Source organism: Chenopodium quinoa, unplaced genomic scaffold (genome assembly GCF_001683475.1).
Source record: "Chenopodium quinoa cultivar QQ74 unplaced genomic scaffold, ASM168347v1, whole genome shotgun sequence".
Taxonomy (NCBI): domain Eukaryota; kingdom Viridiplantae; phylum Streptophyta; class Magnoliopsida; order Caryophyllales; family Amaranthaceae; genus Chenopodium; species Chenopodium quinoa.
This window is the reverse complement of record NW_018743327.1, coordinates 5,050,678-5,078,231: the sequence shown is the minus strand read 5'-3', so window position 1 is coordinate 5,078,231 and position 27,554 is coordinate 5,050,678. Positions and strand designations below refer to the sequence as shown.

The following is a 27,554-nucleotide window of genomic DNA, read 5'->3' as shown; positions in this document are numbered from 1 at the left end:
GATGTTCCTTCAGCTGCTGGAAGGCTTTGTCAGCTTCTTCATCCCATAGGAACTTAGGCCTCTTGAGGGCCTTGAAGAAAGACAAACTCTTATCCGCTGATCGGGATAAGAAGCTCCCCAATGCGGCTAGGCAGCCTATAAGGCGTTGCACTTCCTTCACATTTCGGGGGGATTCCATGTTAAGAATAGCCTGAATTTTATCAGGGTTGGCATCAATATCCCGTTGATCCACCATGAAGCCCAAACACTTTCCACCTTGTACCCCGAAGACACACTTGCTGGGGTTAAGCTTCATTTTATATTTTCTAAGGGTTGTAAATGTTTCCCTTAGATCAGCTATGTGGTCCGAGCTTTCCTTGCTTTTAACAATCATGTCATCAACGTAGGCCTCAACGTTCCGGCCTAGCTGTCCTTCAAAGATCTTATTCATCAAGCGCTGGTAGGTACCCGGCATTTTTCAGGCCGAAGGGCATCACATTATAGCAATACACCCCCTGGCTAGTGATAAAGGCTGTGTGGGCTTGATCCTTCTCTAACATGGGGATCTGATGATACCCCGCATTGGCATCCATGAAGCTTAGGAGGGCGTGAACAGCGGTCGAATCCACCAACCTATCAATCTTAGGCAGAGGATGATCATCCTTGGGGCATGCCTTGTTCAAATCTGTAAAATCCACACACATACGCCAAGAACCGTTGGGCTTCCTAACCAGCACCACATTGGATAACCACTCGGTATATTGGCATTCTCGGATGAAACCCGCTTCGAGAAGCTTTTTAACCTCAGCGGCTGCGGCTTTGTTTCTCTCCGGCCCAGCATGCCGGAGTTTTCGCTTGACGGGATTGTAGCTCTCCTTAATGTTCAGCTCATGAGTCATTACCTCGGGGTCTATGCCCGGCATTTCATCTGGTGTAAAAGCGAAGATGTCTTTGTACTCTCTAAGTACTTGAATGATTTCTTCCTTGTGTTGGGGGTCCAAATTCTTTTCCACCCTCACGGTCCGAGCGGGGTCATCCCCTAAGGGTATGCTCTCATCCTCTTTAATAGGCCTAGGCCTACCGTACTATTTCGGATTCTCAGCCATGTAGATGCTCATAACCGGGTGCTGAGGTTCATCAATATCCATCGCTTTCCTCTTGGCCCCCTTGTCTTCCTGATTGACGGAGCTCTCAGGTGACTTCAGGCTATCTACATAGCATTTTCTTCCCTCGAATGGATCTCCAAATATCTTGCCCACCGATCCATTATCGGTCTCGAATTGGAGGAGCAAGTGATAGGTTGAGATGGCAGCCTTAACCTTATTGAGAAGGGGTCGGCCAAGAATCATGTTGTATGGCAGAGGGGTATCCACAACTAAGAACGCGTGAACCAAGCTTCTCCCCTTCTTCTTTTCCCCCAATCGAACAGGAAGCTTGATCGTTCCTAAGGGGTACACATGATGCCCCCCAAATCCCACTAAGGGTTTCTCCAGGGGTGTAAGGTCACCTCTTCCAAAACGCATTTTCTCGATGCATTTCCATGTGATGATGTCTGCTGAGCTTCCACTATCTACTAAGATCTTCTTCACCTTAGCATTGGCCACCTTCATATGAATCACTAAGGGGTCATCATGAGGCCTATGAATCTTCTTTCCTTTATCATCCCTGAATACCATGAGGGGGTCCTTTGGGGTAGATGAGGGAGTGCCGATATCATAGATGGGCTCTTCGAGCGACCGCAAGTGACTTTTGCGTGCCCTGCTAGACAAACCCCCGGAGGCAAACCCTCCGGCTATGACATTGATGCTGAAATTAGTGTCAGCTGAGCTATGGGCTTCTTGCACTTCCTTGGCAACCTTGCTTTGCTTATCCTTCGGGGGGGACTTGAGATATCTGTTAAGCTTTCCTTCCTCAGCTAGCTTGTCAAGGGCTCTCTTAAGCTCTCTGCAGTTCCGGGTGGTATGACCACACTCCTTGTGGTATTCACACCAAAGCTTCTTGTTCATCTGCTCTATCGGCGTGTTCATGGGGTTAAGCTTAGGAAGAATAGCCTTGTGCTTTATGTCCAAATAGATCTCACGCCTGTTCGCATTGTACTTGAGTCCTTAATCATCGCTCTCAGCCCTCCTAGGACTTCTATTCCTGTTGTCATGGTAATTATCTTCTTGCTTCCTCTTCCCCTTGTTGTTTGCTACGGGTGCCTTGCACACCTCACTAGCTTCAATGATCCTTTCAGCTCTTTCCATTGCTTCAAAATAGGTGCTCACCTTGTCATGGACAAGTTCAAACTTCAGCTTGTTAGACTTGAGCCCGAAGAGAAGGGCTGTGAAAGCAACATTGTCTTGGAGGTCGGGGATGATCTGAGACTCATTTTTGAACCTCTTGATGTAGTCCTTAAGACTTTCATTCTCCCCTTGCTTCACCGTCATCAAATGAACACTAGTCTTTTTGCCTACTCCCAGCGATGAAGTGCTTTTTGAATTGAGTGGCTAACATGTCAAACGTCCTTATGCTCCCGGGGGTAAGGTTGTTGAACCATGTCTGAGCTATGCCCTTGAGAGTAGTATGGAAGAATCTACACCATGAGGCCTCGCACCCGGTTTGGACTCTGTAGACACCCATTTGTGTCTCCCCAAAACCAAACCAAGTGATGAGTACCTTTCGCGTCGAATCATAATCGAATTAAGTGAAAGTGTGGAAAGTTTAGTGTTGCGGATAGTTTTAATTTCTTTTCTCTTCTCTCTATTTTTGAAAACTTATTTTAAGAAAACAGCCAATCCAGTTTGGTTGGTCCATGATAAGGGTCCAATAGTAGTGTAGTTGGATGGGGCTTGACAAGAGTTTTCCAATGATATATTATAAGCCCAATTCCGATGAATATTGAGGAAGTTATGGCCAATTTACTGAACTGGGCTCGGTTTGAGCCTTATATGCGGCCCAATGATCTAGAGGAGGGCCTAATATGGATTTATCATTCCTAATGCAATTAGGAATGGTTTTAGTCTTCTAGATTCTTCTAGAAGGTTCTTTTCATTCCTAATTCAATTAACATTGATAAATTGACTTTTGTTGACTTTTCAGAGTTTTAATTAAAATCAAAGAACGTTTTTTGAGGAAGATACGATTTTATCCTCCTGTACGGCAATTTTTATCTGAATTTAAGAAAACGCGTGAATTTCCAGATCAGCGCCAAACGCCAACTGTAGCGCCTGGCGCTAGCGTTGGCGCCTGGCGCTAATGTTGGCGTTTAGCGCCAATAGCCAGCGTTGGCGCCAACTCAGTTTTTTGTGCGCCAGAATTCTGTTTTGATATTTTATCTTTTTGGCTGATTTTCTTTATAAATAACGTGCTAAAAAATCTGTTTTCAATAACGAGTTTTCACCTACAATCACCAATTTTCTCTTTCATTCACCAACTCTCATCAAGATTCTCTTGATTATTCTTTCTCTCTCTTTTTTCTAAACTAGTCTTTTCTCAAATACAAAATTCGGCATTCGCAAGATCTAGAAACGCCTAGCCATATTCGAAGTTGCCTTCGCCCTAGACGTGAAAGGTTTAATTTCTGAGGGTTTGGTCTCAAATCTCAATTATTTAATTTAATTATTTTGTTTATTATTTTCCTTGAAGTTACTAACGTGTGTATTTTGTTTTTAGAAAGAGATACGAGGCATCAAAGTAAGTACTTTAATGGTTTTTATTGATGTTATGATATAGAAATCATGCTTATACTGTTATTATGATTCCTAGTATCATGTCTAGGGTAAATTTAATATTAAATATGATTTAAAGTATGATGCCTTTTATGTTCTTCCTAATATTTATGATTGTTAGTATTATGTTAGGGCTAAATATATGATTTTTATTGTTTTGTGACATGCTAGGGTTTGTTATTAATCTTGTTAGTATCATGCCTAGGATCTTGCTATTATTATGCTTTAACATCATTATTTTAATTATGATTGTTATGATTATTTTTATTATGATGATTATTTATTATGTAGCTTGATTATATATATTGTTATTGCTTGATCACGCCTTTTAATTTCATGTTTTAAAGGGAATTAGTACTTGTAATCACGCTTATATAAGACAATTAATAATCTTGTTTAGGGTTAATGTGATTATAATTCAAGTGATCGCCAATAATAATTTTGTTTGTGCATTAATATTCAACCAACATAGTTAAACAGGTTTAGGGTTAATTCTATTAATTGCATGTTAATCAGAAAGCGCACATGAATACGATCTGAATAAAGTAGAGGCCTATTATTAGGGCAGGTTCAATCTCTTTTAGGTTGGATTTGTACCTTCATCCCCGAACCCTATTTGGTTCAAGACCTTATGGAGTTGACGATCTCTTGGATCGTTAAGGGGTGTAAACTTCACCCTTTGAACGGTTTACAAGTTCCTAAAACTTGTTGGCGACTCTTTTGCTCTATCTTCTTTCCTTTTGGACGCCACCGTACTTTAGTGTATGATCACAGTGGGGTTCAAGCTAGGGGATTAACGCTTGAAATATTCCCTACAGGTTTTGGCGACTCCACTGGGGAGGATTTCTATTTTAATTCCTGAATTTGTTTCGGCAATGATTTAGAATGAGTGGATGAGACTCGAAACGTTCTAAGTATTTCATGTGCGTAATTTTGATTAGCATTATTGTCATATGCATAAAAAAGACCTCATTGGAAAGACCATCCGTAATGAGTTAAAAACATAGGATTTTACACGTAGGAAATTTGAGAAATATCTTTCACAACTAGGACCGAAATAACACTGCGCGAAACTGGAAAATTTTATCGAGCACAGAAAGCTGCTGAGGCATGTAGGAATTAGCGTCAGACATTTAACTGTAGCGCCAGACGACAAGCTTGTCGCCAGGCGCTACAGCTAAAACCTGGCGCCAAGCTTTGTTTGCTGGCACCAAATTCTTCCAATACCGAGCCAGAAATATGCGTTCTAATTTTGACAAGTTTTTCGCATTGTTTGCTCGATCCTAGTTCCTGATTGAATTTTTCTCACTTTTCTGAAACCCATATGTGTTCTACATATGGACATAACCCTCTGGGAATTCATGCTCCATCTACCTGATTGAACGCTCTGAGCAACAAAGGGTACATCCGAGAATGTTGAATGCACCAAACCATGGAAGCGAGTTTTTCTTAAACTCGCGGTGTCCCATCCACTCACGCCAACCCTTCACGGTTAGGCTTCCACGCGGTGCATCTGGACAATTAACCATGGACCCTCTATTGACTAAACGATATCCCGAACTTTAGAGAACTAGAGCCATGGTTAGGTTGAAAACTCATTGCATCATATTGTGCCTACTTGACTAATTGTGCATTATTTGTTGTGCATATATATGTTTTCTTAACCGTTTATTTGACTTGTGTCAAAATTTAATAAATTAATGACTTAAAGAACTTTGCCTAATTAATTAATTGATTAATTAATTTGAGTAAACAAAGTCTAATATTTTAATCGGAATTGACCTAGCACGAATTTAGGTATACCCCGGTTGATTAATAACACCGAAAACAGTCTCGGATCGAAGCTCCAGCATTGGCGCCAAAGTCTGGACTGTAGCGCCACTCTGTGGAGTGTGGCGCCTGGCGACAACTCTATGTCTGGCGCTACACTACACAGTGCGACGCCAGTCCTGTCGTTTTGCCAACAGTTCGGATTATTGGTCGAGTCATCACCTAGTGTCTAATTAACCAGTGTACTAATTAATTTGGTTAAATTTCGCTGTCAATAACACTTTGTTAAGTCATTAATTAAGTCTAGTCACATAGTCTAGCCACATGGTCATGACACGAGTCTTAACATATCACCTACACTCACTAGTCTTAGCACACACTTTGAGTATATGTCACCATGACCATGTCTTAGGTTCATGCATGAGTCGGTTTTTTCCGTCATTTGAGTTGGGGGCACATTCTATTCCTAATTCTTCATATCCCTCCATCTACATCATTTTTCTTCACATTCTATTCCATATTTCTTCACTTCCTCCATCCATTGCATGTTAAATAAAGTTTGAGTCAAATAATTAACAATAAATATCCCCAAATTCCTTTTCCACAGTACTTGGTCGAGGAGAGAAGGGTGATTAATCAAGGACAACCTCTTTATTTAAGTCTCACTTTTCGATAAACCAGTTCTTCAAAAGAGGAAGGCTAAAAAGATAATGGCAAGTCAAGAAGAGGTCAATGAACTTAGGAATCAATTGAATGATGTGACTGAGGTGTTAAAGGCTTTAACCCTCCAAATTGACGACCCTGTGAAGCAACAACAAATGAACCTTATGCAAGAAAGTTTGAGCAAGCTATCTAGTGACTATAAATTTCAGAACATTAGTTAACAAGGGGTCTCGCTGGACAAGGAACTTCTTCCGCATAAGTTCAACGCCACTGACATCCCTAAATTCAAGGCAACATATAACCCTTACTTCCATCTAAGAGATTTTGAAACTATAATGAGCATTAAGGGTATCGATAAAAAGGTTTTCCCCTCTCTGTTACCACTATCTCTCGAGACCGTTTGTCAACAACGGTTCTTTTCCCTTGACAAAGAAAAAACCTCCACCTGGGAGCCCATATAAAACGCTTTCATAGACAGATATAAGTGCAACATCCAAGACGAAGCAGACCATAGACAACTTGAGATGTTAAAACAAAAAGAAAACGAAGGGTTCACTTCTTTCTTCAACAAATGGAGGGAAACTTTCGCTAATATGGTCAAGACTCCTACCGAAAAAGAACCTGTGAGGATATTTATCAAAATCTCCAAGGGAATTATTCAAAGCACTTAAAGTACCAACACAATTTGAATACTTTCAAGGTTGTCTATAATATAGGCATTGACATTAAAGATGACCTTCTGAAAGATAATAGTGCGAGAGGAAAGAAGAACGACCATCCTTCTTCTTCCTCTCCCATTAATGAAGTACATGCCACGAACGCCTCTAAATCACGAATCCAAAGATCCAAAAGGGTGTTCACTCCACTTGGTATGAGTTATGAAACAGCTTTCGAGAAGCTACATCACAAAGGACTAGTCATGCCCATAGGGCCTATCAAAGATCCAGTTTCAGAAGCCAGGCCACCCAAGTGGGACCCCAATAAGCACTGCAAATATCACCAAGGAAAGGGTCACAACACTGAGGAGAGTTGGAAACTCAAAGAAACTATTCAAGATCTGATCGATAACAATGAAACTTCCGAGATTATAGCCATCGAAGAAGATCAAACATACTTTGATCCATCACTTCTTATCACACCTGTAGGTGATCCCATGATCGAGACAGCTTATATAACCTCTCTCAATGAAGTGACCATGATTGAGGAGGATGAAAGTCTTTTCTTAGACAATACCGGGGAAGACTCGTCAAGTCTAAAAGAGGACGTTCGAAAACTGCAAGATGTCGTTGCCATGCTCTTGAATGTGGTAGAAGGATTAGTAAATCAGGGGATGGTCATCGAAAAAAATTCTCGCCAAGGGTTTAATGAAGAACTTAATGCTCCTAAGCCACCGGCAAAACGGACCATTGAAGAATACACACCAATAGGAACGACTTACAATGAAGCTTTTGACTATCTTCATGATCAAGGCCATATTCACTCCATTGGTCCCAGTCAAGACCTTCCACATGAAAAACGTTTTCCCAATTAGGATCTAAATTCCTATTGTCGATACCATAAAGGTCGCGGTCACACTACTGAAAAGTGTCTCGCCCTCAAGGATCGTGTTCAAGCCTTCATTGATTCACATCTCCTTCATGTTTCTCCGCGCGACAAGAAGGCCAAGATCAGTAAGAATAACAACAGTGGCTGTAAAGGAAAGAAGAACGACTATCCTTCTTCTTCCGAAAACACATACTCTAGCAACAGTGTTGGTACTTTCGACCTTAATGAGATCTTAGGATTTAGAAAGCAACAAAAAAGGGATTTTACCCCTATTGGAATTAGCTATGATGATGCTTTCGATCGACTCCATGCCAAGGGACTCATCACTCCTATTGGACCTCTTCAAGATCCCCCGCTTGAGAAGAGGTTGCCTAGTTAGAATCCAAATGTGCGCTGCAAGTACTATCAAGATAGGGGTCATGCTACTGAGAGCTGTTGGAAGCTAAAGGAGGCTATCTAACATTTGATTGATAACAACAAGCTTCCCATACCTCCAGTTAACAAGAAGAGCGAGTGATGATAAAGCAAACAATACAAGACAAGAGGCGAGCTTCAACGACGAGATTTCATGACATCATTTTTTCTTTTTCTTTATTTACCCTTTCCCCAATAAGTCTAGCATAGGAACCTTTTCTTTTCCCTTAGATTAATTTTGTAATTCTTTCTTTTCCCCTTTTTAATAAAAATGAGCATTTATTTCCTTGCATATGATCATCGCATTACATTGCATCAAAAAAAAAATCCATGTCAAACTAAACACAAGGTATACAGATAATTTAAGGCACCCCTTGTAGCCACATCATATTACTTTTCACCCTTCTAATTTACAATCCTTTCTTGATAAACCCCTTTGAGCCTCGTCTAACGATAGACCTTTCTTTTTTCAACCCACATCTACCTAACCTTGGGATGGGATGGTGTGTAACTTATGCAATCTCAAAAGCTTGAGTGATTTCAAAAGATCAAAATAAAAAATAATAAGCAAAAAAAATATAATAATAAAAGTGTACAAAAGGGCAAGTGTTCCAATGTCATTGACATGAACATGTCTTTGATATGAACACGTCTCAGATTGCGTCTCTTATCGAGCGCTCGGTACCGTGCCTGAGAAACATGAATGCCAAGTGAGTGATAGACCGCATGGTCGGGATTGCCCACACTTATAAAAATGAAATAAATGCTAAAGCAAAAAAGAGAGCTAAAAAAAAGAGTAGAAAGCTAAACCTCAAGCATGAAAATATAAAGATTCAAAAGCAAGGTTGCACACCTTGGGGACTTATCTAGGGTCTTGAGCCTTTTATCCCCTTCTTCTTCGACTTTAGCCTAACCACGTCACAACCCTTAAAAAGACCTTTTTGAGGTATACACACACTTGTGAGAGGTTCGGCTAGAGCTACGTTCGGCCTGATTCCTAACGGATATGTAGGCAACCTCACATCGAGGTACGGCCGCCATAAACATGCATTCATATTCAAATTCACACACTTACACCATGATCATATCAAGGGGTCTCATATGCTCATCCCTATTCATTTAGAGCTAGACTTGGGGAGCTTGATCCCTATATCATTAGCTTACCTAGCCTAAGAGTCACCACCATTTGACTTTTTTTTAATATTTTTCCACACACTTAGCTCTTGCGGCCTAACTTTAGTATCACTTTCACACACCGCACAGATACACGACCAAATATACTTTCCCTTAGGAACCCATTGTCATGAGATCTTAACACGACACTGAAGCATGCCTTATCATGTCAAAATGCCCAACATCACTCATAATCATCATTGCATATCGAAGTACGAAGTACTTAGCCTCTGTGCCTAAGTTACCCAAATACTTTCATCATTGAGTCAACCATTGAGATAGCCTAGGATGGATTAATCCTTGCACCTTGAGAGATAGTATCAAACAACATTTGACTAAGCTCATTCAACATGCACCTTCAGAACTTCGATTCTTTTTTCACATCTTTCTTTTTCGGGAGAAAGTCGGTACCCTCCACAAAATGACGGAAAATTTTTGCTTTTTTTCATTTTCGAGTCGCACAATCAACACTATGCACACACGGGTCATGAGTCACATGTGTCAAACATTTCGAGTCGAGTTAATCACAGAGAGTCAAGTTTATACCTTGAGTCGTGTCAAGTCAATGAGTCAAGCGACGTTAAACCTTAGGTCAACCCTAAGATAATTAAAGAGACTAGCAAAGTTCTATAGTAAAAAATAAATACAGGTGCAGCAGAATAGGGAAGACCCTACTCCAGCGCCAGACGACAACATCTAGCGTATGGAAATAGATTTCAGCGCTTGGCGCTAGATCTCAGCGTCTGGCGGCAGAGTCAATTCTTGGCGCCAGAGATATTTCAGCAGCGACAGAGCTCGAAGCCTCTCAGAAGGGTGATTTCGACCTCATACGGCAATTTCGGGTTCCTTGGTACGCCAGTTAGCCCCTATGAGCAATTTGACATGATTAAGTAGTTTGTTTGATTACAATCACAATAATTGATCGACCTGATGAAAGATCGTCTCACTTAGCTTAAAGCGCCTAAGAATTGGCTCATCACGGAGACACCGACATACTGGTTTTAGCGGAAGCAAAGTTCAAGAAAGCTTTAGAGATCGGCAAGCGTTGGTCTTCGGAAATTTTTCTTCGGAATATTATCGCAACAAAGCTCTTTTGTTCAGAGACGCGTGGACATATAATCAAGCTCTTTTGTTCAGAGATGCATGGACATTTCAATCAAAGCTCTTTTGTTCAGAGACGCATGGACATTTCTTTCAAGCTCTTTTGTTCAGAGACACGTGGACATATAATCAAGCTCTTTTGTTCAGAGATGCGTGGACATTTCTCTCAAAGCTCTTTTGTTCAGAGACGCATGGACATTTCTTTCAAGCTCTTTTGTTCAGAGACGCGTGGACATTTCTTTCAAGCTCTTTTGCTCAGAGATGCGTGGGCATCCTATTTTCAAGCTCCTTTGTTCAGAGACGCGTGGACATTTCATTCATGCTCTATTGCTAAGAGACGCGTGGGCATCCTATTATCAAGCTCTTCAGAGACGCGTGGACATATCATCAAGCTCTTTTGCTCCAGAGACGCGTGGACATGTCATCAAGCTCTTTTGCTCCAGAGACGCGTGGGCACCCAATTAAGAAGCTCTTTGTTCAGAGGCGCGTGAACATATCAAAAGAACATATCCAAAAAAAAAGAAGCTCTTTGTTCAGAGACGAGTGAACATCGAAACAGAAAGATGGCGTTCCATAGATTGTGGAAAGTTGTCAAAAAAGCAACTAAAGGTGATTTCAAGCGAAGTTGTCTTCGATCATGTTCCCTTAGACATGGAAGATGGTCACATAGCGGAAGGGGATTGTTTCAAGTGAAGCAATCTTCAATAGTATTCCCTTGGACGTGGAATATTATCAAAGCAGAAGAGGATCGTTTCAAGCGGAGAAATCTTCTATATTGGAAGCAGTTACAAGCATAGCGGTTTTCAAGCGGGATGGCATTCTCTTGGCAGGAGGTCATCAAAACAACAGTAAAGCGGCAGCAAATCGGTTACCTTCAGAGACGTGTGCTCGACGGTGCAAGATACGCGTTTCTTAACTCTTTTATCTGTTTAACTAACGCTAGTTTGCAAGTATCGGCGTTACAAGAATGATTTAGGATCGCAGAACGTTCTGAATCATTCTCCGTCCCTATCGATATTTTGACTTTTGTTTTCGAAACTTGCGTTTCTCCAAACTCAGTCAAAGTGAGGGATTTTGTAGACACCCATTTGTGTCTCCCCAAAACCAAACCAAGTGATGAGTACCTTTCGCGTCGAAATATAATCGAATGAAGTGAAAGTGTGGAAAGTTTAGTGTTGCGGATAGTTTTAATTTCTTTTCTCTTATCTCTATTTTTGAAAACTTATTTTAAGAAAACAGACAATCCAGTTTGGTTGGTCCATGATAAGGGTCCAATAGTAGTGTAGTTGGATGGGGCTTGACAAGAGCTTTCCAATGATATATTATAAGCCCAATTCCGATGAATATTGAGGAAGTTATGGCCAATTTACTGAACTGGGCTCGGTTTGAGCCTTATATGCGGCCCAATGATCTAGAGGAGGGCCTAATATGGATTTATCATTCCTAATGCAATTAGGAATGGTTTTAGTCTTCTAGATTCTTTTAGAAGGTTCTTTTCATTCCTAATTCAATTAACATTGATAAATTGACTTTTGTTGACTTTTCAGAGTTTTAATTAAAATCAAAGAACGTTTTTTGAGGAAGATACGATTTTATCCTCCTGTACGGCAATTTTTATCTAAATTTAAGAAAACACGTGAATTTCCAGATCAGCGCCAAACGCCAGCTGTAGCGCTTGGCGCCTGGCGCTAGCATTGGCGCCTAGCGCCAATAGCCAGCGATGGCGCCAACTCAGTTTTTTGTGCGACAGAACTCTGTTTTGATATTTTATCTTTTTGGCTGATTTTATTTATAAATAACGTGCTAAAAACTCCGTTTTCAATAACGAGTTTTCACCTACAATCACCAATTTTCTCTTTCATTCACCAACTCTCATCAAGATTCTCTTGATTATTCTTTCTCTCTTTTTTCTAAACTAGCCTTTTCTCAAATACAAAATTCCGCATTCGCAAGATCTAGAAACACCTAGCAATATTCGAAGTTGCCTTCGCCCTAGACGTGAAAGGTTTAATTTCTGAGGGTTTGGTCTCAAATCTCAATTATTTAATTTAATTATTTTGTTTATTATTTTCCTTGAAGTTACTAACGTGTGTATTTTGTTTTTAGAAAGAGATACGAGGCATCAAAGTAAGTACTTTAATGGTTTTTATTGATGTTATGATATAGAAATCATGCTTAGACTGTTATTATGATTTCTAGTATCATGTCTAGGGTAAATTTAATATTAAATATGATCTAAAGTATGATGTCTTTTATGTTCTTCCTAATATTTATGATTGTTAGTATTATGTTAAGGCTAAATATATGTTTTTATTGTTTAGTGACATGCTAGGGTTTGTTATTAATCTTGTTAGTATCATGCCTAGGATCTTGCTATTATTATGCTTTAACATGATTATTTTAATTATGATTATCATGATTGTTATGATTATTGTTATTATGATGATTATTTATTATGTTGCTTGATTATATATATTGTTATTGTTTGATCACGCCTTTTAATTGCATGTTTAAAGGGAATTGGTACTTGTAATCACGCTTATATAAGATAATTAATAATCTTGTTTAGGGTTAATGTGATTATAATTCAAGTGATCACCAATAATAGTTTTGTTTGTGCATTAATATTCAACTAACATAGTTAAGCAGGTTTAGGGTTAATCCTATTGATTGCATGTTAATCAAAAACCGCACATGAATACGATCTGAATAAAATAAAGGCCTATTAATAGGGCAGGTTCAATCTCTTTTAGGTTGGATTTGTACCTTCATCCCCGAACCCTATTTGGTTCAAGACCTTAGGGATCTAAATATGTTTATTCCCCATGCTATTTCTCACAAGGTGTTGATTCCTAAGGGTTCGGGGATGAAGGTACAAATCCAACCTAAAAGAGATTGAACCTGCCCTAATAATAGGCCTCTACTTTATTCTGATCGAATTCATGTGCGCTTTTCTGACTAACATGCAATCAATTAGGATTAACCCTATACCTGTTTATCTATGTTGGTTGAATATAATGCACAAATAAAACTATTATTGGCGATCACTTGAATTATAATCAAATTAACCCTAAACAAGATTATTAATTATGTTATTAAGCGTGATTACAAGTACAAATTCCCTTTAAACCTGCATAAAAGGTGTGATCAAGCAATAAAAATAAATATCAAGCAACATGATAACAATTATAAAAATAATTATAACAATTATAAAAATAATCATGATCACGTTAAAGCATAATAATATCAAGAACCTAGGCATGATACTAATAAGATTAATAACAAACCTTAGCATGTCACTAAGCATTAAAAATCAAAGCTTTAACCCTAACATGACACTAACAACCATAAATATTAGGAAGAACATAGGAAGCATCATACTTTAATCATACTTGATATTAAATTTACCCTAAACATGATACTAGGAATTTATTGTTGTCACCCTAAACATCAAATTAAGGAAAACATCCTAACATGATACTAGGAATCATAATAACAATCTAAGCATGATTTCTATATAATAACATCAATAAAAACCATTAAAGTACTTACTTGGATGTCTCGTACCTCTTTCTAATAACATAATACACACGTCAGTAACTTCAAGGAAAATAATAATTAAAACAATTAAATTAAATAATAATTGAAATAGAGATTTGGGACCAAACCCTCAAAAATTAAACCTTTCAGGTCTAGAGCGAAGGCAACTTCGAATATGGCTAGGTGTATCTAAGTCTAATGAATGAGGAATTTTTATATTTGAGAGAAGGCTAGTTTAGAAAAGAGAGAGAGAGAAAGTAATCAAGAGAATCTTGATGAGAGTTGGTTATTGAAAAAAGGGAGATATGTCCTCTATTTATAGAGAAAAAAGAGAGTCGAAGAATAAGAAAAGAATCCGAATTCGAATCGAAATAAAACTCGATGGACAACAGTTTTTGCGGATTTTGTTTTTATCATATCTTTTGATCCAGAAGTCCAAATAAGGCATATGATATGTCGTTGGAAAGCTCTTGAAGTCTAATTTCTAACCTAGTTAGAATCAGATTAAAATAATTTGTAGATAAAAAGATAAGGCCGAAATAGTAGGACGGTGTCAGTTTTGGATAGAGTTTCATATCTAATTCATATCTTTTTCGTTATAGCTCGGATTTAATATTATAATATATCATAGGAAAGATAATTTCAAGATCTATCCAACCATATAAAATTTGAATAAAGATTATGAGGCACGAAAATAATATCTAACTGTCATTGAACATCTTTAAATTCGAATAGAATTAGGATTTAAGAAAAAGGAAAGTTTTAAAAAAGGAAAGTTTTTATTTAACTAAAATTCTTTAATCTTATCTTTTCAAAAAGGATAATTAAGATCTCTTAGAAACATATAGAAGCTTCTAATAAATCCTAATTAGTTTAGGAATAGGATTAAACCTTTGGACCCTCTACATGATTATTGGGTCGTAGGTAAAATCCGATTTGGGCCTAGTTTAGTATTTTGGCCATAACTTCCTCATTATTCATCGGAATTGGGCTTATAATATATCGTTGGAAAGGTCTTTTCAAACCCCATCCAACTATACCATTATTGGACCCTTATCATGGATCAAACTAAACTGGAATGCACGTTTTTCAAAAATAAGGTAAGAAAAGAAATATTTTCAAAAACAGAAAGAAGAGATATTTTAATAAAAACATCTTCATCACTAGATTTTTCACACTTTCGCTTTGTTCGATAATCAAATGACGTGAAAGGTATTCATCACTGGGTTTGGTTTTGGGGAGACACATTTGGGTGTCTATAGAGCTAAACGGAACTGATTGGAACTTAACTGAGCTGAAATGAATATTTTATGAGAGAGAGAAATTAGGAGCTGAACTGAACTGATTAGAGCTTAATTGAACTGATTAGAACTGAACTGAATTGAAATGAAATTAAGTAAATGTGAACAGACCCTTAAATTTGCACAAATATTATTGCAAATTGGAGGGAATTTTGGTAAAAAAAAGTTAATATTAATGATTGTTGGAAAAAGCAAATGGGGTGAATATTTTGGGACTAAAATTTGTTCATAAAAGACTATTAAAAGGGGACGGGGGAGTAGAGCATAAAGACGCTTTAGGAAGTTGTATTAAATTCACATATCATTCATGAACTGGTTCCTTAAAAGCTTGGGGAACATACTTAAACAAACCTAACCAACTTTGAAAATCTAACAAATCCCTAATTTCAAACATAAAAGGTACAGAGTATATCAAAATTAAATAGATAGCCTTAGCATCACAGCCAGCCAAAAGAGTACTCCTATCTTAAGGAGTCGCAGTGTCGCACTGTTCCAAGTGTATTAGTAGACTCTTTTTTTTATCAATGAAAACAATACATATGATGACACTATTAACCGGTCAAGTCAGACAAAAACATCTTAGGGACTCATTTGGGAAGGACCCCTCTAAAGTTAAGACCACCCTAAGTTAATCAATAGTTGCGACCTTTTAAGTAAGACCGACCATACTTAGTACCGCTGACATCAATTTTTTCCTAGCATCAAACTCCTACAATTCCTTCATGGAGAATTCTAATTATGTAAGATTTAAAAATTATCCTCTATCCTTATCTGAAATCGTAGCCTGCAGATACTATAAGAAATTAGAGGTGATAAGAGTAAGAAGAACACTTCTTACATGTTGCAGTGTATGTACATGGATATGAATATTCGTGATATGAAGTCCATATACTTCAAACTTACTGTATAAAATGGAATTATTGTTGAATTTAGAAAGTCAAAGTGCTTAAAATTGTATCAGTTTATATGGCATTTCTTTTTAGGATCAAATTGCCACCAATTAGAATTACACAAAGCTTGTGATTCCACGGCATCTTCAAGATAAGTCACCAAAAAGAATCATTTGGACCTCCTTTATTGCAAGAACATCTCGATGATATTTCTCCACTTTCCACAAAGAAACTTTCTATCCACAAGTCAATATCCCCTTCCAAATCTTTTTAGTGGACTTCATCTTCTCCAATTATTTAAAGACCATATGAGACTTGAGACTTGAGACTTATTACGCGCTGCCAACGCTTATTTTATCGGTATTGGTAAATATTACTTCCATTTAAAATTAATAGTCACATATGCTTAGTGCACTTTAGTACTTTACTAGAATGTCTAGATCATCATCACACTTCTTTTCACATTTAAGATAAAAAAACTTGTTATTAAACATATTTTAGTCAAAACACAAAATTCTAGTTCGAAAGTGAGACAATGTGATTACTAATTCTAAACGACGCACAATTCTCATCTCATTCCTTATATTTCACTTTTTAACAAAATTCCCTCTACTGAATTCTTTTGACTTGTACATGAGAGTAAGCTAAGTAATAACAATGTCAAAAGACAATTATAAGAGGATAGATAAGGAATGTTACAAAGAACTTTATACGTAGTACTAGCTAAGACTAAATGATAATTTCATATAGGAACTCAAACACCACCCATTTCTTGTTGCTTTAAGACCATTCTGTCGTTCTTTGTGCTTAAACACCCCTTTTTCTCTGCATCAAAGCTAGCATGGACACTGTACAATACATATACAACAGTAGCAAGAACAGAGAAAAATACAAATCGAATAAACGACGGTCCATCGAGTGAGCCCAACAAGAAAATGTTGAGGAATATAGACATTGATGGTAGCCATGGCATCAAAGGAACACCCCAAAACTCAGGTTTACGTGCCTGAGGAACGAGCCACTGAAATAACTGCAAGAGCGCTATGGCAATGATGGCACATACGCCGAGCATTATATCTTGAAGTCTACCAGATGGTACAAAATGCCATATTAGTGTGAACAGAATAGAGGTGACTGAAAAAGAGCAAAGGAACGACAATGTAGGCCACGGATTTGTCGTTCCTATAGCTACATATCGTCGATAAACTACAGCATTCGCGACCATGTAGAAGACAAAGAGCGTGCCAATTGATACTAGGTTGAGAAGAATATCAAGATCAGTGAACATTGCAATGGCTGCTGTCAAAATTCCTGCAAGAGGAGGGGAATTGGTATTAAGGACATATGAACCTTGTTACTTCATCAAATGTAACATTAAATTCAACTTAATCAAGTAATCTAAAATGTCTTGAAAGTTGAGATAATACAAGTTACACTTGCACATACAGTTAAAATAAATTCAGATAATATAAGTACAGAGAAGATATTCAGATAATATAAGTTCTTTAAATCTCTACGAGTTGAATGAAACAAAGTCTCGCAAATATATGATATCATCAAGGAGAAACACTAAATTCGTAACAATAAAAGATACAAGTAGCGCATCTGTTTAATAAATTCTCAAATACCCTGTGATATGCACAGTTATGATTCTAGCCGCCCTCCTAATAGAGGGGAAGCTTCACAAGCAATATACTTTCATTTGAAAAGAACATTTTCGATTCCATTGAACATCCACCAATGAGCATAACTTACTAAAGATTGAGCACTTGAAAACTTCTCAAAAGTGATAAGAGTATTCCACTTAAATAGTCTATCCACTAAAGCATATTTCAAAAAAGGAAGATCATCAAGAGAGCATATTGCAACCAAAGCATCACTTTCATAAGAGCTAATGGTACAGATCAAAAGGATATTAAGAACAATGCTTTTTTTTTTTTAACAAAGTCGGCGTTCTCAAGCAACTTAAATAGTAACTAAAGTAGCTACTATATTCACTTTACCCTATCTAAACTTTCCTAGAATCTTAAACTGAACATTAGAACAATGACTAGCCTTCTGAATCAAAATCTAGCTCAACTTTCCTTGGTATCTAGTCTTTACAAAATAGGAAACACAACCTTTTGGCACGTATTTGTATATTTCCAATCATCAGAGGTCTCAAATGGAGCTTGAAACAAGTATAGGTACATAAATCGTGTTAATTCAATAAATGCATATCACTAGATTCAGCAATTGACGATTAACAGAGGTAATTCTTATACCATAAGATGATTTAAAGATACAATAAACCAGATTTCCTTTATAGGCTAATGAATCTATACATATATATTAAAAAACATTCCTAATAAAGATTATGTGCCACGTGTTATAAAAGAAATTCCCTACCAATTGAAGGTAGTTAGCAAGCCAAAAATTGAAGGTATCCCTAAAAGGAAAGTTCTGAGAAATACTTGATTTCACTAATTAGCTTAAAACTTAAAGCACTTAATATTAGCTTAAAACTTCACTAATTATACTTACATTTTACATTTTTATACAAATGTAGCAGTAGTGCAGTGGTGTAACACAATTAATACGAGTAAAACAATTTTCTTAGGTTTGATGCTTTAAAGATATAATGCAAATGCAACAAATAATATACAATACTACAAAATTTTATGTTTAAAATACTCAATTTTCATGACTCTTTGAGCCAAAGAAAAAACATAAACGTTTTTCCCATGAATTTAAAGCCTCGAGTCCCTTGGGATCTCATACAGCCATGCTTATGATAACCTAAGAGATTTAAAAGCAACTTTATTGCTGAAATTGAACCCTAAAGCTTTACACCAAGAGAGCACTTCCTCTCTAAAATCAGATGTTCTGTCCAATAGCACTTCATGTGTGATGTGTCACCGACCAACCCAAATTCTAACCCCAAAATAAGCAATAAAATTATAAAAAGGACATGAGATTATCTTCCCCGCACTCTTCATCTTACATCAAATACTCGTTTCAAATCCATGACACTAATATATAGATATCGACACTTAACACATTACACCATACTAAAAATAAGGTGGTTACACTGAAATCACCAAACTTAATATGTACCCGTATCAGACACGAGTACGCAACTAATACATTCAAGACCTAACAACAAACTTATCCTCCACCACCACCCCCATCCCCCCACCTCCCCAAAGTAAAAAGATCAAATTTAATAATCCAACAAGTTTTCTTTTACAATTCCCACATTATACATGAATGGATTTTTATTGCAAATGAAAAATGGCCGACAATTACACAAAAACAATAAAAATCATAAAAGTATGACCCACATGTTGTTTCATTTGCGGCTTTTGTAATCCATTACTAATGATCATTCATCCATATCTTCCCATATAGTCCAAAAACAACACGTAAGGTTGTCTATATATAAATTTTCAGGTTATCAAAACAATAATAAATATGTTATGACAACATTTCCCACATCAACATGACACACTTCAGCTACCATGAAAGTTGAAGTTGTACCTAGGTATATTATACAAGACAACAACTATATCATCAGCAATCTTCTAAATAATCGTTTTAGATGTATCACTTGTGTGAAATTTTAGATCAACCAACTTGTTCAATTGAATACACTGACGTTGTTTATTTGTTTTTTTTGAGTTTTGGAAAGAGTTTATTTACGAAGATTTCTTCATGTTTTACTCGAAATGTACTGGCCATTGAAAGTACATTACACAAATGATCCCAAATAAGCATCCATGAATTCTAACATTCAACTCCATTTGATTGTCATTTTAATATGTCATTAGTCTTGAAACTACATAAAATTTCTAATGAGGCAAGAATATACGGAGAACATTTTTTTAAAAAAAATCAACTTTAAAGTTCAAATTATTATTTGTACTCCGTAATTGTTACGTAAGCACATATAAAAGTGTCACATACTGTAAGTAGCGTCAATAATTAACCAATCAAATTACTCGACAATATCTACTTCAAAAAATATTTTGTAGGGTGCAATCAATAAATTAGTACTAGGTCCTTATTGAAAAAGCATCTTCCAACCATGCTCTTCATAAAACTGAATTTTTTTTTCTAAAACCGAATTATTCTTCATTTTTTGCCAACAGTACATCCTATATTTTTTTATTCATGTAGAGAGTCACAAGAGGCAGTCGTAGATGGCTATATACTCGTAGATGCAGGACTCTTAATTCATATTAAAACTCGACCAATTAAGCTCGATGACATTCTAAATTAAATTGCATGTTAAAACAATATAACAGCTATAATGACGTATCTTTACTTTTATTTATAAAAAACCATATCAAGTACATACTGTATTTCTGTTTACCTCAACTTATTAAGCTAGTAAATTTTTTTTTCATGGTGAAGATAACATATCCATATATTAATAAGCAATTTACAAGGAAAGCAAATTGCTCTACATAATCCAACTACAATAACCCTAAACACAACGGCCTAATTGAGAAAAACAAACAAAAACCCATAATTTAGAGTCAGTAAAAAAATATTGTATACTTTTTTTTCCTCTTTTAACCTAAAACTTTAATTTATTTTTGTAGGATTTTAACCTAAAACTTACACGATTCACAAAGAAAGCAAAATGCTTTACACAACCCTATAATAACCGAAAACTCAACGGCCTAACTTGAGAGAAACAACAAACAAAAACCACGAAAAAACAAAAAATCAAATATACAAAGCAACCAAAGAGAGAAAAAAGAAAGGATAAAATAAGAGAGTATAATCATTTAATTATTAAACTCCGTAAATAGAAGGATGAATCCAAAATAAAATCATACTCCCTCCGTTAAGTATTAATTATGAGTGGGATTGGTAGTCTGGTAGGAATAAATAATAAAATATATATGACGGTGGAATTAGTGGGTGATGTAATAGTTGGTATTTTTCAAATCTAAAACTATAAAAAAATGTTGCAATTAATATGAAATTGATATAAAAAAAAAGTTGCGATTATTATAAAACGAGTGAAGTTATAATAAAGCAATATTATATTCATTAACACCAACTTAAGAGTATGTTGTAAATATTGACACGAACTTGTGTCACTTGTTAAATTGACATAAACTTGACATTAAAGATATTAAACATTCAATAACACTATATGACATCTATATTATTTTATCTTTCCAATAGATTAAGATCTTTTTGAAGTAAATGATTATTGAAAAGAAATTTCATATTTGTATAAGGGTTGAAAGTTAAAATTAGTTGTTTAGTGTCATTTACGTTAATTTTTTAAGTTATATAGCAAGGTAGTGTCAATTTAACAATTAATATAAGTTAGTGTCAATAATTACAAAACTTCACAAGATTAGTGTCAATGACAGTAATTTTGCCTGATAATAATACTCGTAGTAGTAATGAGTAGGAACGGTGAGAAAAGGACGAGAAAGCAACGTTACCGAGAAAAGCGGAAGCGTTGACGGGTGTAGATGTCCTCGGGTGGACCCTAGCAAACCAAGATGGAACTACGTTTGACCGTCCGATCACACACATGTAACGAGCTTGTCCCAACATCGACACCATTAATGATGTCAATATCCCAAAACTTGCCCCACTTCCTATCACTTTTGACACCCATTCCAATCCTTTTTCTCCCTTGAATGCCCCTGTAAATGCTGCTTCTGGGTCTATCTGTACAACCCCATCACCAATATTTACCAAAAAAACAAATATTTTTGTATTAGTCCAATTTCACATAATCATCAATATACATTATCCAACACAAATACTCCCCTTGTTTTTAAATATGGGTAATGATGTTATATATAAGCATTTAATATATACTTCTTAAAATGGATTTAAGTTGGAAATTCATGAAAAAATCACTCATAAATCAGTGTAATTAATGTTAGTTTTTCCTCTACATATATTTTTTTAGCTTCTTAATCATTTTTCTTTAAATATTTGTTTTATTCCTCCATTTGTAGAGTTTTAGGATAAATTAGAAAAAGTATTAAAATATGAAGGTAGTAGAATAAGCAAAAAAAAAATGGAAAAAAAAAACAAAAATAGATAAGAGTATATAAAATTAATTAAAATATAATTTATGTTGGATCCACTGGTTAAGAGAATGGATTAAATACTGTAAAAAGAAATGAAGCATGCATTTAAAAATAACTAAAAATAATATGTGGAGTAAATATTAAAAAATGGAGGGAGTAAACTATTTTCGTTTCAAATTAATTATAATAATTAGACATTTTTTACTCAATCTTTATATAAAATCGTCATAAATAATAACAAAGGTAGTGTTTGAAATTGTTTTTATTTGTAGATTGAAAGAAACTCCCTTTGAAATATTGTTTTTATCTCAATGGAACGGAAGGAGTAATATAATATTTTTAAATGTGAATTTGGTTCATAGAAATAGTTTAGATAAGTTAACAAAAATAGTAAAATAAAACTAATGGCAACAATCATAATTTCATTATCACATGCGTACTTGTCAGAATAGTTTGACCTTTCCAACTCAGTTAGAGTTTATTGCTTTCTTTTTTCTAATCTACGTAGTCAAAATATACCTCAATAAAATCTCACAATCAAACTTTTTGTATGATATGAGTTTCATACAAACTATGAGTATTTAGAATTTATTGTGTACACGCAAATGTCAAACCTTTTATAGTTGAGCTACCAAAAAGATTTAAAAATTACACAAAATTAAAAAAATAAATAATAAAAAAAAAAATAATAATAATAATAAAAAAAATAAACTTAAGTTGATTTTAAAGAAAAAATACTCGTATATTTTAATTTAGAGTAAAATTAAAAAAAAAAATAGTGGTAATAAATAAGAGTAAAAAATAAATATTATTTAAATCTTTACTCTGATTTAGAATAGTCAATATCCAATGACATTAGACTCCTTATTTTAACAGTCATGCATCATTTTTCATTGGAGCATCTTTTACCATACAAGTGATTCCGTTTGGTGTGGCACCTATGACCTGATGAAGTATATTCAAATGCATCACATGGAATATTAAATTCATATTTATGACAATTTAAGATTATAATTACTCAATAGCTTTCCATAACCTTCAACATCAAGATTTTTAACAATATGTCAATTAATATAGTTGAATTAAGTATTAAATTTGATTATTTCTTTTTTTATAACCAATTGGATATGATTATATGGTACAACAATGTATCTTGGTCTAAATCTCGCATATATTATTGTCATTTATCGATGAATTTTTTTAATTATAAATGAAATAGTATAATTAATTTTTAATTATTAAGTTCAAAAAATGAAAAAAATTGATGAATTACTTTAAGGTTGGGGTTAAACTGTAATAGCCAAATAGGACCCATACTCCCATGAAACAATAGTTAAATAAAAAGTGAAAATACTAAAAATGAATTTTGATTGGGAGACGTACGGCGTCGTATGGAAGGAGCATGGACATGGAAATAGACATCAAGCAGTATAGAACAGTGACGATAATAACCGAACCCGAAACTCCAATTGGAATATCTTTAACCGGGTTATGAACTTCCTCAGCCATTGTCGAAACGGCGTCGTATCCAATGTAACTCAAGTAAACCAATGCTGCTCCATTAAATACTCCGGTTAACCCGTATGGAAAAAACCCACCCGGGTTATTCGGGTTTTCTGGTTTCGTGAAATTCTTTACATCTCCTTTTGTGTATCCCAACACTATTATGAATCCAATGAATATCAAATGTAGTGCTGTTAGAAGCATGTTCACTACTGAACTCTCCCTTGTACTGTTTAAACAAACAATCATCTTGTTAGATTTGTCTCGATATAATACCAATATATATTTTTAAATGTTTTTAATTTGTTCAATTTTTTTTATATTAGTGGTCAAAGTAATACATGTTCCAGTATAATGTACCTATAACAAATGATGATGGTGATGATGAGAACGACGAGGACGGCAATGACGTCGATTTCATTGAAGCCTTTAGGAAGGAGAGAGAGAGTAAACCTCCATTTAGAGGTGGAGATACCGATTGCGGTGCCGAAGTAAGCGGTGAAACTTCTAGCAACGGCGGCATTGGATAGTACATAATCCAACACTAAATTTGCTCCAGTTAAAAATGCAGCAAATTCCCCTGTTTCATTATTACATAAATTAAAATCCCATCATTTTTTATTTCCAAAAAAAGAACAAAAGCAGAGGGTTAGAGAAAGGTTAATGTTACCGAAGGTGACGCGGAGATAGGTGAAGGCGCCGCCGGCAAGGGGGATATCAACGGCGAACTCGGTGTAGCAGAAGGCGGAGAGAAGAGCGCAAAGGCCGGCAATGGCGTAGGAAAGGACGACGGCAGGGCCAGCGTAAGAATGAGAGGCTTTACCGGCGGTGACGAAGATGCCAGCGCCGACCATACCGCCGATGCCGAGGGCAACGAGGTCGTACCAACGGAGGGATCGTCGCATGTCGGGCCCGGAGCGGGCTCGGACATGGCTGAGCTCCTCGAAAGGGGTGGAGACGGAAATGGCTCGGCGAGCGAGGCGTTGCGGGGTTTGACTCAGGGCCCGGAAGTAAGCAGAGATGGTGGAGAATGATGAGGAAGACGATTCTATAGATTGTGCCATTGTTGTTGTATTTGGAAACTTGTATTGAAGATTTGAAGGGGAGATGAGATGACTCTGTTTTTGGGTATTTGGAAGGGAGGTTGCTTGTTTTGAGAGTGGAGAGGAAGAAGGGACGGAAATGGTGGAGTTGGGAAGTGGAAAAGTTGCTGCTAATTAGTTAAAATAGATTAAGGAGTAGTGAAAATATAAAGGAAAAAACAAATGTTGAAATTAAGAATTGAAGATAAGGACAGTTGTGTTGATGGGTTTTCCACTCCCTATGAGAGTTTTACTCTTACATTAATACTTTATCTGTATCTAACTTTTTTTTATCTAATTTAACTTTTTACGCTTTTTAAAAATAATTTAAAACAAATTCCCTGTTGTGAAATAATGGGGAAAGATGAGAGATTGAGAGAGAATTAATCTGTGTATATTATTCCATATGATAAGGTGTATATATACATACAATATATTAGGGTTTTATTGGATAAGAATATAAACCCTAGTTCTAGATTGTTCCGGAATAATGGATATCCACAAATATTTCATAACACTCCCCCTTGGATGTCCATTATCGAAGAATGTACCTCATTAAAACCTTATTAGGAAAACCTTGTAGGATAAAAACCTAATGAAGGAAAAAGAGTACAACATTCTTCGTAATACGCTCGAAATGCTGCCTCGTTAAAAACCTTACCAGGAAAAACCCAATATGGGACAAAAACCATGGTTAAGGGAAAAAGAGTGCAGCTCGTAATTTCTCCCCCTGATGAATACATAGCTTGAGGTCTTGTAATGCAATGAATCCAATATAGTTGAGTGTCCTCACACATGACGCAGAATAGTATCATTCCTTGATTTTAATTTCGAGTCTTCCAAATCTTCAAAAAAATTTTACTCAAACAAGTGAGTCTTTATATCACCAAACCTATAACCATAATACATGTGTTTGTCCACATTTCATTCAAAATCTCTGTTCAAAGTTGCCTTAACTATTATACTTATGCCTTCTTCCGGAGGTCGTGAATAATCGAAATTGATGATCATTATAATTTGATTAAACATTCCTTAATAATAATATGGTAACCCATGATATTATTAATGTTGATTTTCCAATCTTGAATGAAATAATAATATAGCACATGTAATTATATACATTGATCATGGTTCTTCTGGACCATGATAAAACAATATCACGCATAAGTATCTTATTGATTCTTTAGAATATTTATAATTAACACGATAGTTCTCTTTCATATACAAATAGTAATTCTCATTACTAACACTTATATGCTCAAGCTTCAGGTTGAGATGTCAATGATTTAGTCACATAGACTTTTCAAGGGCTGGATATTTAAATTCGTCGTATATAAGTTCTTCAGGAACTCTTTTTACATGATTCATAACGTGCAATTAAATAAGTGTCATCAATAATTTCATTACAATTATAAGTCCATTGGAATATAAATATCTCTTTCTAATTTTTCATCAAAGTTGTAATATGTCTTACTATACTTTGAATGAACATTCATATACACCACAACCATTGTAAGAAATTAATCCATGCAATATGAGATATATAAAACATGATAACTATTAAACAAATTATACAATGAGTAATGCATATAACAACTTCGAACATATGCAATGAATAATCTAGTAACCTATGACTCACACATGCATATGAACATACATAGGACTCGAAATAATGTAAGACACTGTACAGTGTGGATTTAAAAATCCATATTTCATTGGACTTCGTGTCCATGATAAACTTATGATCATTATCATTATGTCGACATCAAAATGTACATATATTTCAAATCCCTTACTCATTAGTCCATTATATTATGCGTATGCATATTATTCATCGGTTCCATTATGTACCGGTATCATAAAATTCCTTTAATTTACATTTCGCATGCTATTTTAGTATGATATCTTAATACATTTCTCATTTGGTACCATCACAACTTTTCTTACATAATAGGCCATCTATTATAATAATTCAGATATTTATACCACTTTTAGGGTATTTCATACAATATGGTATATACTATTACACTATTAGTGTCAACTCCACTATCTTGCCAAATATCATATCTATTAAACATATCTTTATTTTGTTGGAACCGATTGTATACAACCTACACTTCAGGTGTAGTGATTCAAGTACAATTGGCAAGATTTTATCTCAATGTATACACATAATTAATATGACCAAAATGTATCTTCAACGCTATGCAACATGAGTCATAACTGAATACAAATCAAATCATAAATGTGCAACATATCTTGATAGCATATGGATGAAAGTTGGCTATAAAACATTTCAAATTACCATTATTTATATAGGGATCATCAGTTTTTTTTTAAATTTTTTTTTTTTTGCCAACTTACTCCAATTCTCCCCCTAAGTTGGTAAAATATCTCATATGTAGGGGCATCACAGTTCTTCACCAACTTAGTATACAAAGTTCCAATAAAATTCATTTCATTAGGAGGATCACAATCAAAATTTATTTCTTAGAAGATTTGTATTTAACAAGTTTCATCTCTTCTGGAGAACAACTTCAATGAAAAGTCATTTCTTCGTTAATTTTACATTACAGGTGTATTTATTATATATTATCTTTTTCATAATATCTTCTGAAAAACAATGTCAATGGGGAGACATGTGTTGTGCAGTTGTACGTTTTCCATTATTTTCCAATTTCTTATGTGCTGACATATAATAGCCCCAATCAAAAGAATTGTTATACAAGCATAGATCACTTGCTTGTAATTCTACTAGATGGTGATCTTCTGGATCTTTAAAGCCTTAAATAATGTATTTGGTGATCTTCTGGATCTTTAAAGCCTTAAA

General features: G+C 35.5%; 3 protein-coding genes across 3 annotated transcripts; all 3 read right to left on the bottom strand.

The window, feature by feature from the left end:
• Nucleotides 1–1,064: 1,064 nt before the first annotated feature.
• Nucleotides 1,065–2,006, bottom strand: LOC110737327. The gene has a single exon (XM_021917687.1). The coding sequence runs from the start codon at nucleotides 2,004–2,006 to the stop codon at nucleotides 1,065–1,067; it is 942 nt and encodes a 313-aa protein (XP_021773379.1).
• A 78-nt stretch (nucleotides 2,007–2,084) lies between these two features.
• LOC110737326 lies at nucleotides 2,085–2,408 on the bottom strand. Its single transcript, XM_021917686.1, has one exon. It carries the CDS (start codon nucleotides 2,406–2,408, stop codon nucleotides 2,085–2,087), a length of 324 nt encoding a protein of 107 aa, XP_021773378.1.
• Nucleotides 2,409–16,562: 14,154 nt separating this feature from the next.
• LOC110737431 (cationic amino acid transporter 7, chloroplastic-like) lies at nucleotides 16,563–24,924 on the bottom strand. The gene is made up of 5 exons (XM_021917794.1): nucleotides 24,313–24,924; nucleotides 24,003–24,222; nucleotides 23,523–23,871; nucleotides 21,537–21,768; nucleotides 16,563–17,397 (listed from the first exon to the last, which is right to left on the bottom strand). The coding sequence occupies exons 1-5, from the start codon at nucleotides 24,704–24,706 to the stop codon at nucleotides 16,841–16,843; spliced, it is 1,752 nt and encodes a 583-aa protein (XP_021773486.1). The 5' UTR covers nucleotides 24,707–24,924; the 3' UTR covers nucleotides 16,563–16,840.
• Between the last annotated feature and the right edge of the window lie 2,630 nt (nucleotides 24,925–27,554).

What these genes read in the sequence shown, in the direction of transcription:
- LOC110737327 (XM_021917687.1), bottom strand. Translation starts at nt 2,006, where the DNA reads ATGAACACGCCGATAGAGCAGATGAACAAGAAGCTTTGGTGTGAATAC.
- LOC110737326 (XM_021917686.1), bottom strand. Translation starts at nt 2,408, where the DNA reads ATGACGGTGAAGCAAGGGGAGAATGAAAGTCTTAAGGACTACATCAAG.
- LOC110737431 (XM_021917794.1), bottom strand. Translation starts at nt 24,706, where the DNA reads ATGGCACAATCTATAGAATCGTCTTCCTCATCATTCTCCACCATCTCT. An exon ending in ACCATCATCATTTGTTATAG is followed by an intron (nt 23,872 to 24,002) that starts GTACATTATACT and finishes TTGTTTAAACAG; the next exon opens with TACAAGGGAGAGTTCAGTAG. An exon ending in TGCTCCTTCCATACGACGCC is followed by an intron (nt 21,769 to 23,522) that starts GTACGTCTCCCA and finishes GGGGTTGTACAG; the next exon opens with ATAGACCCAGAAGCAGCATT.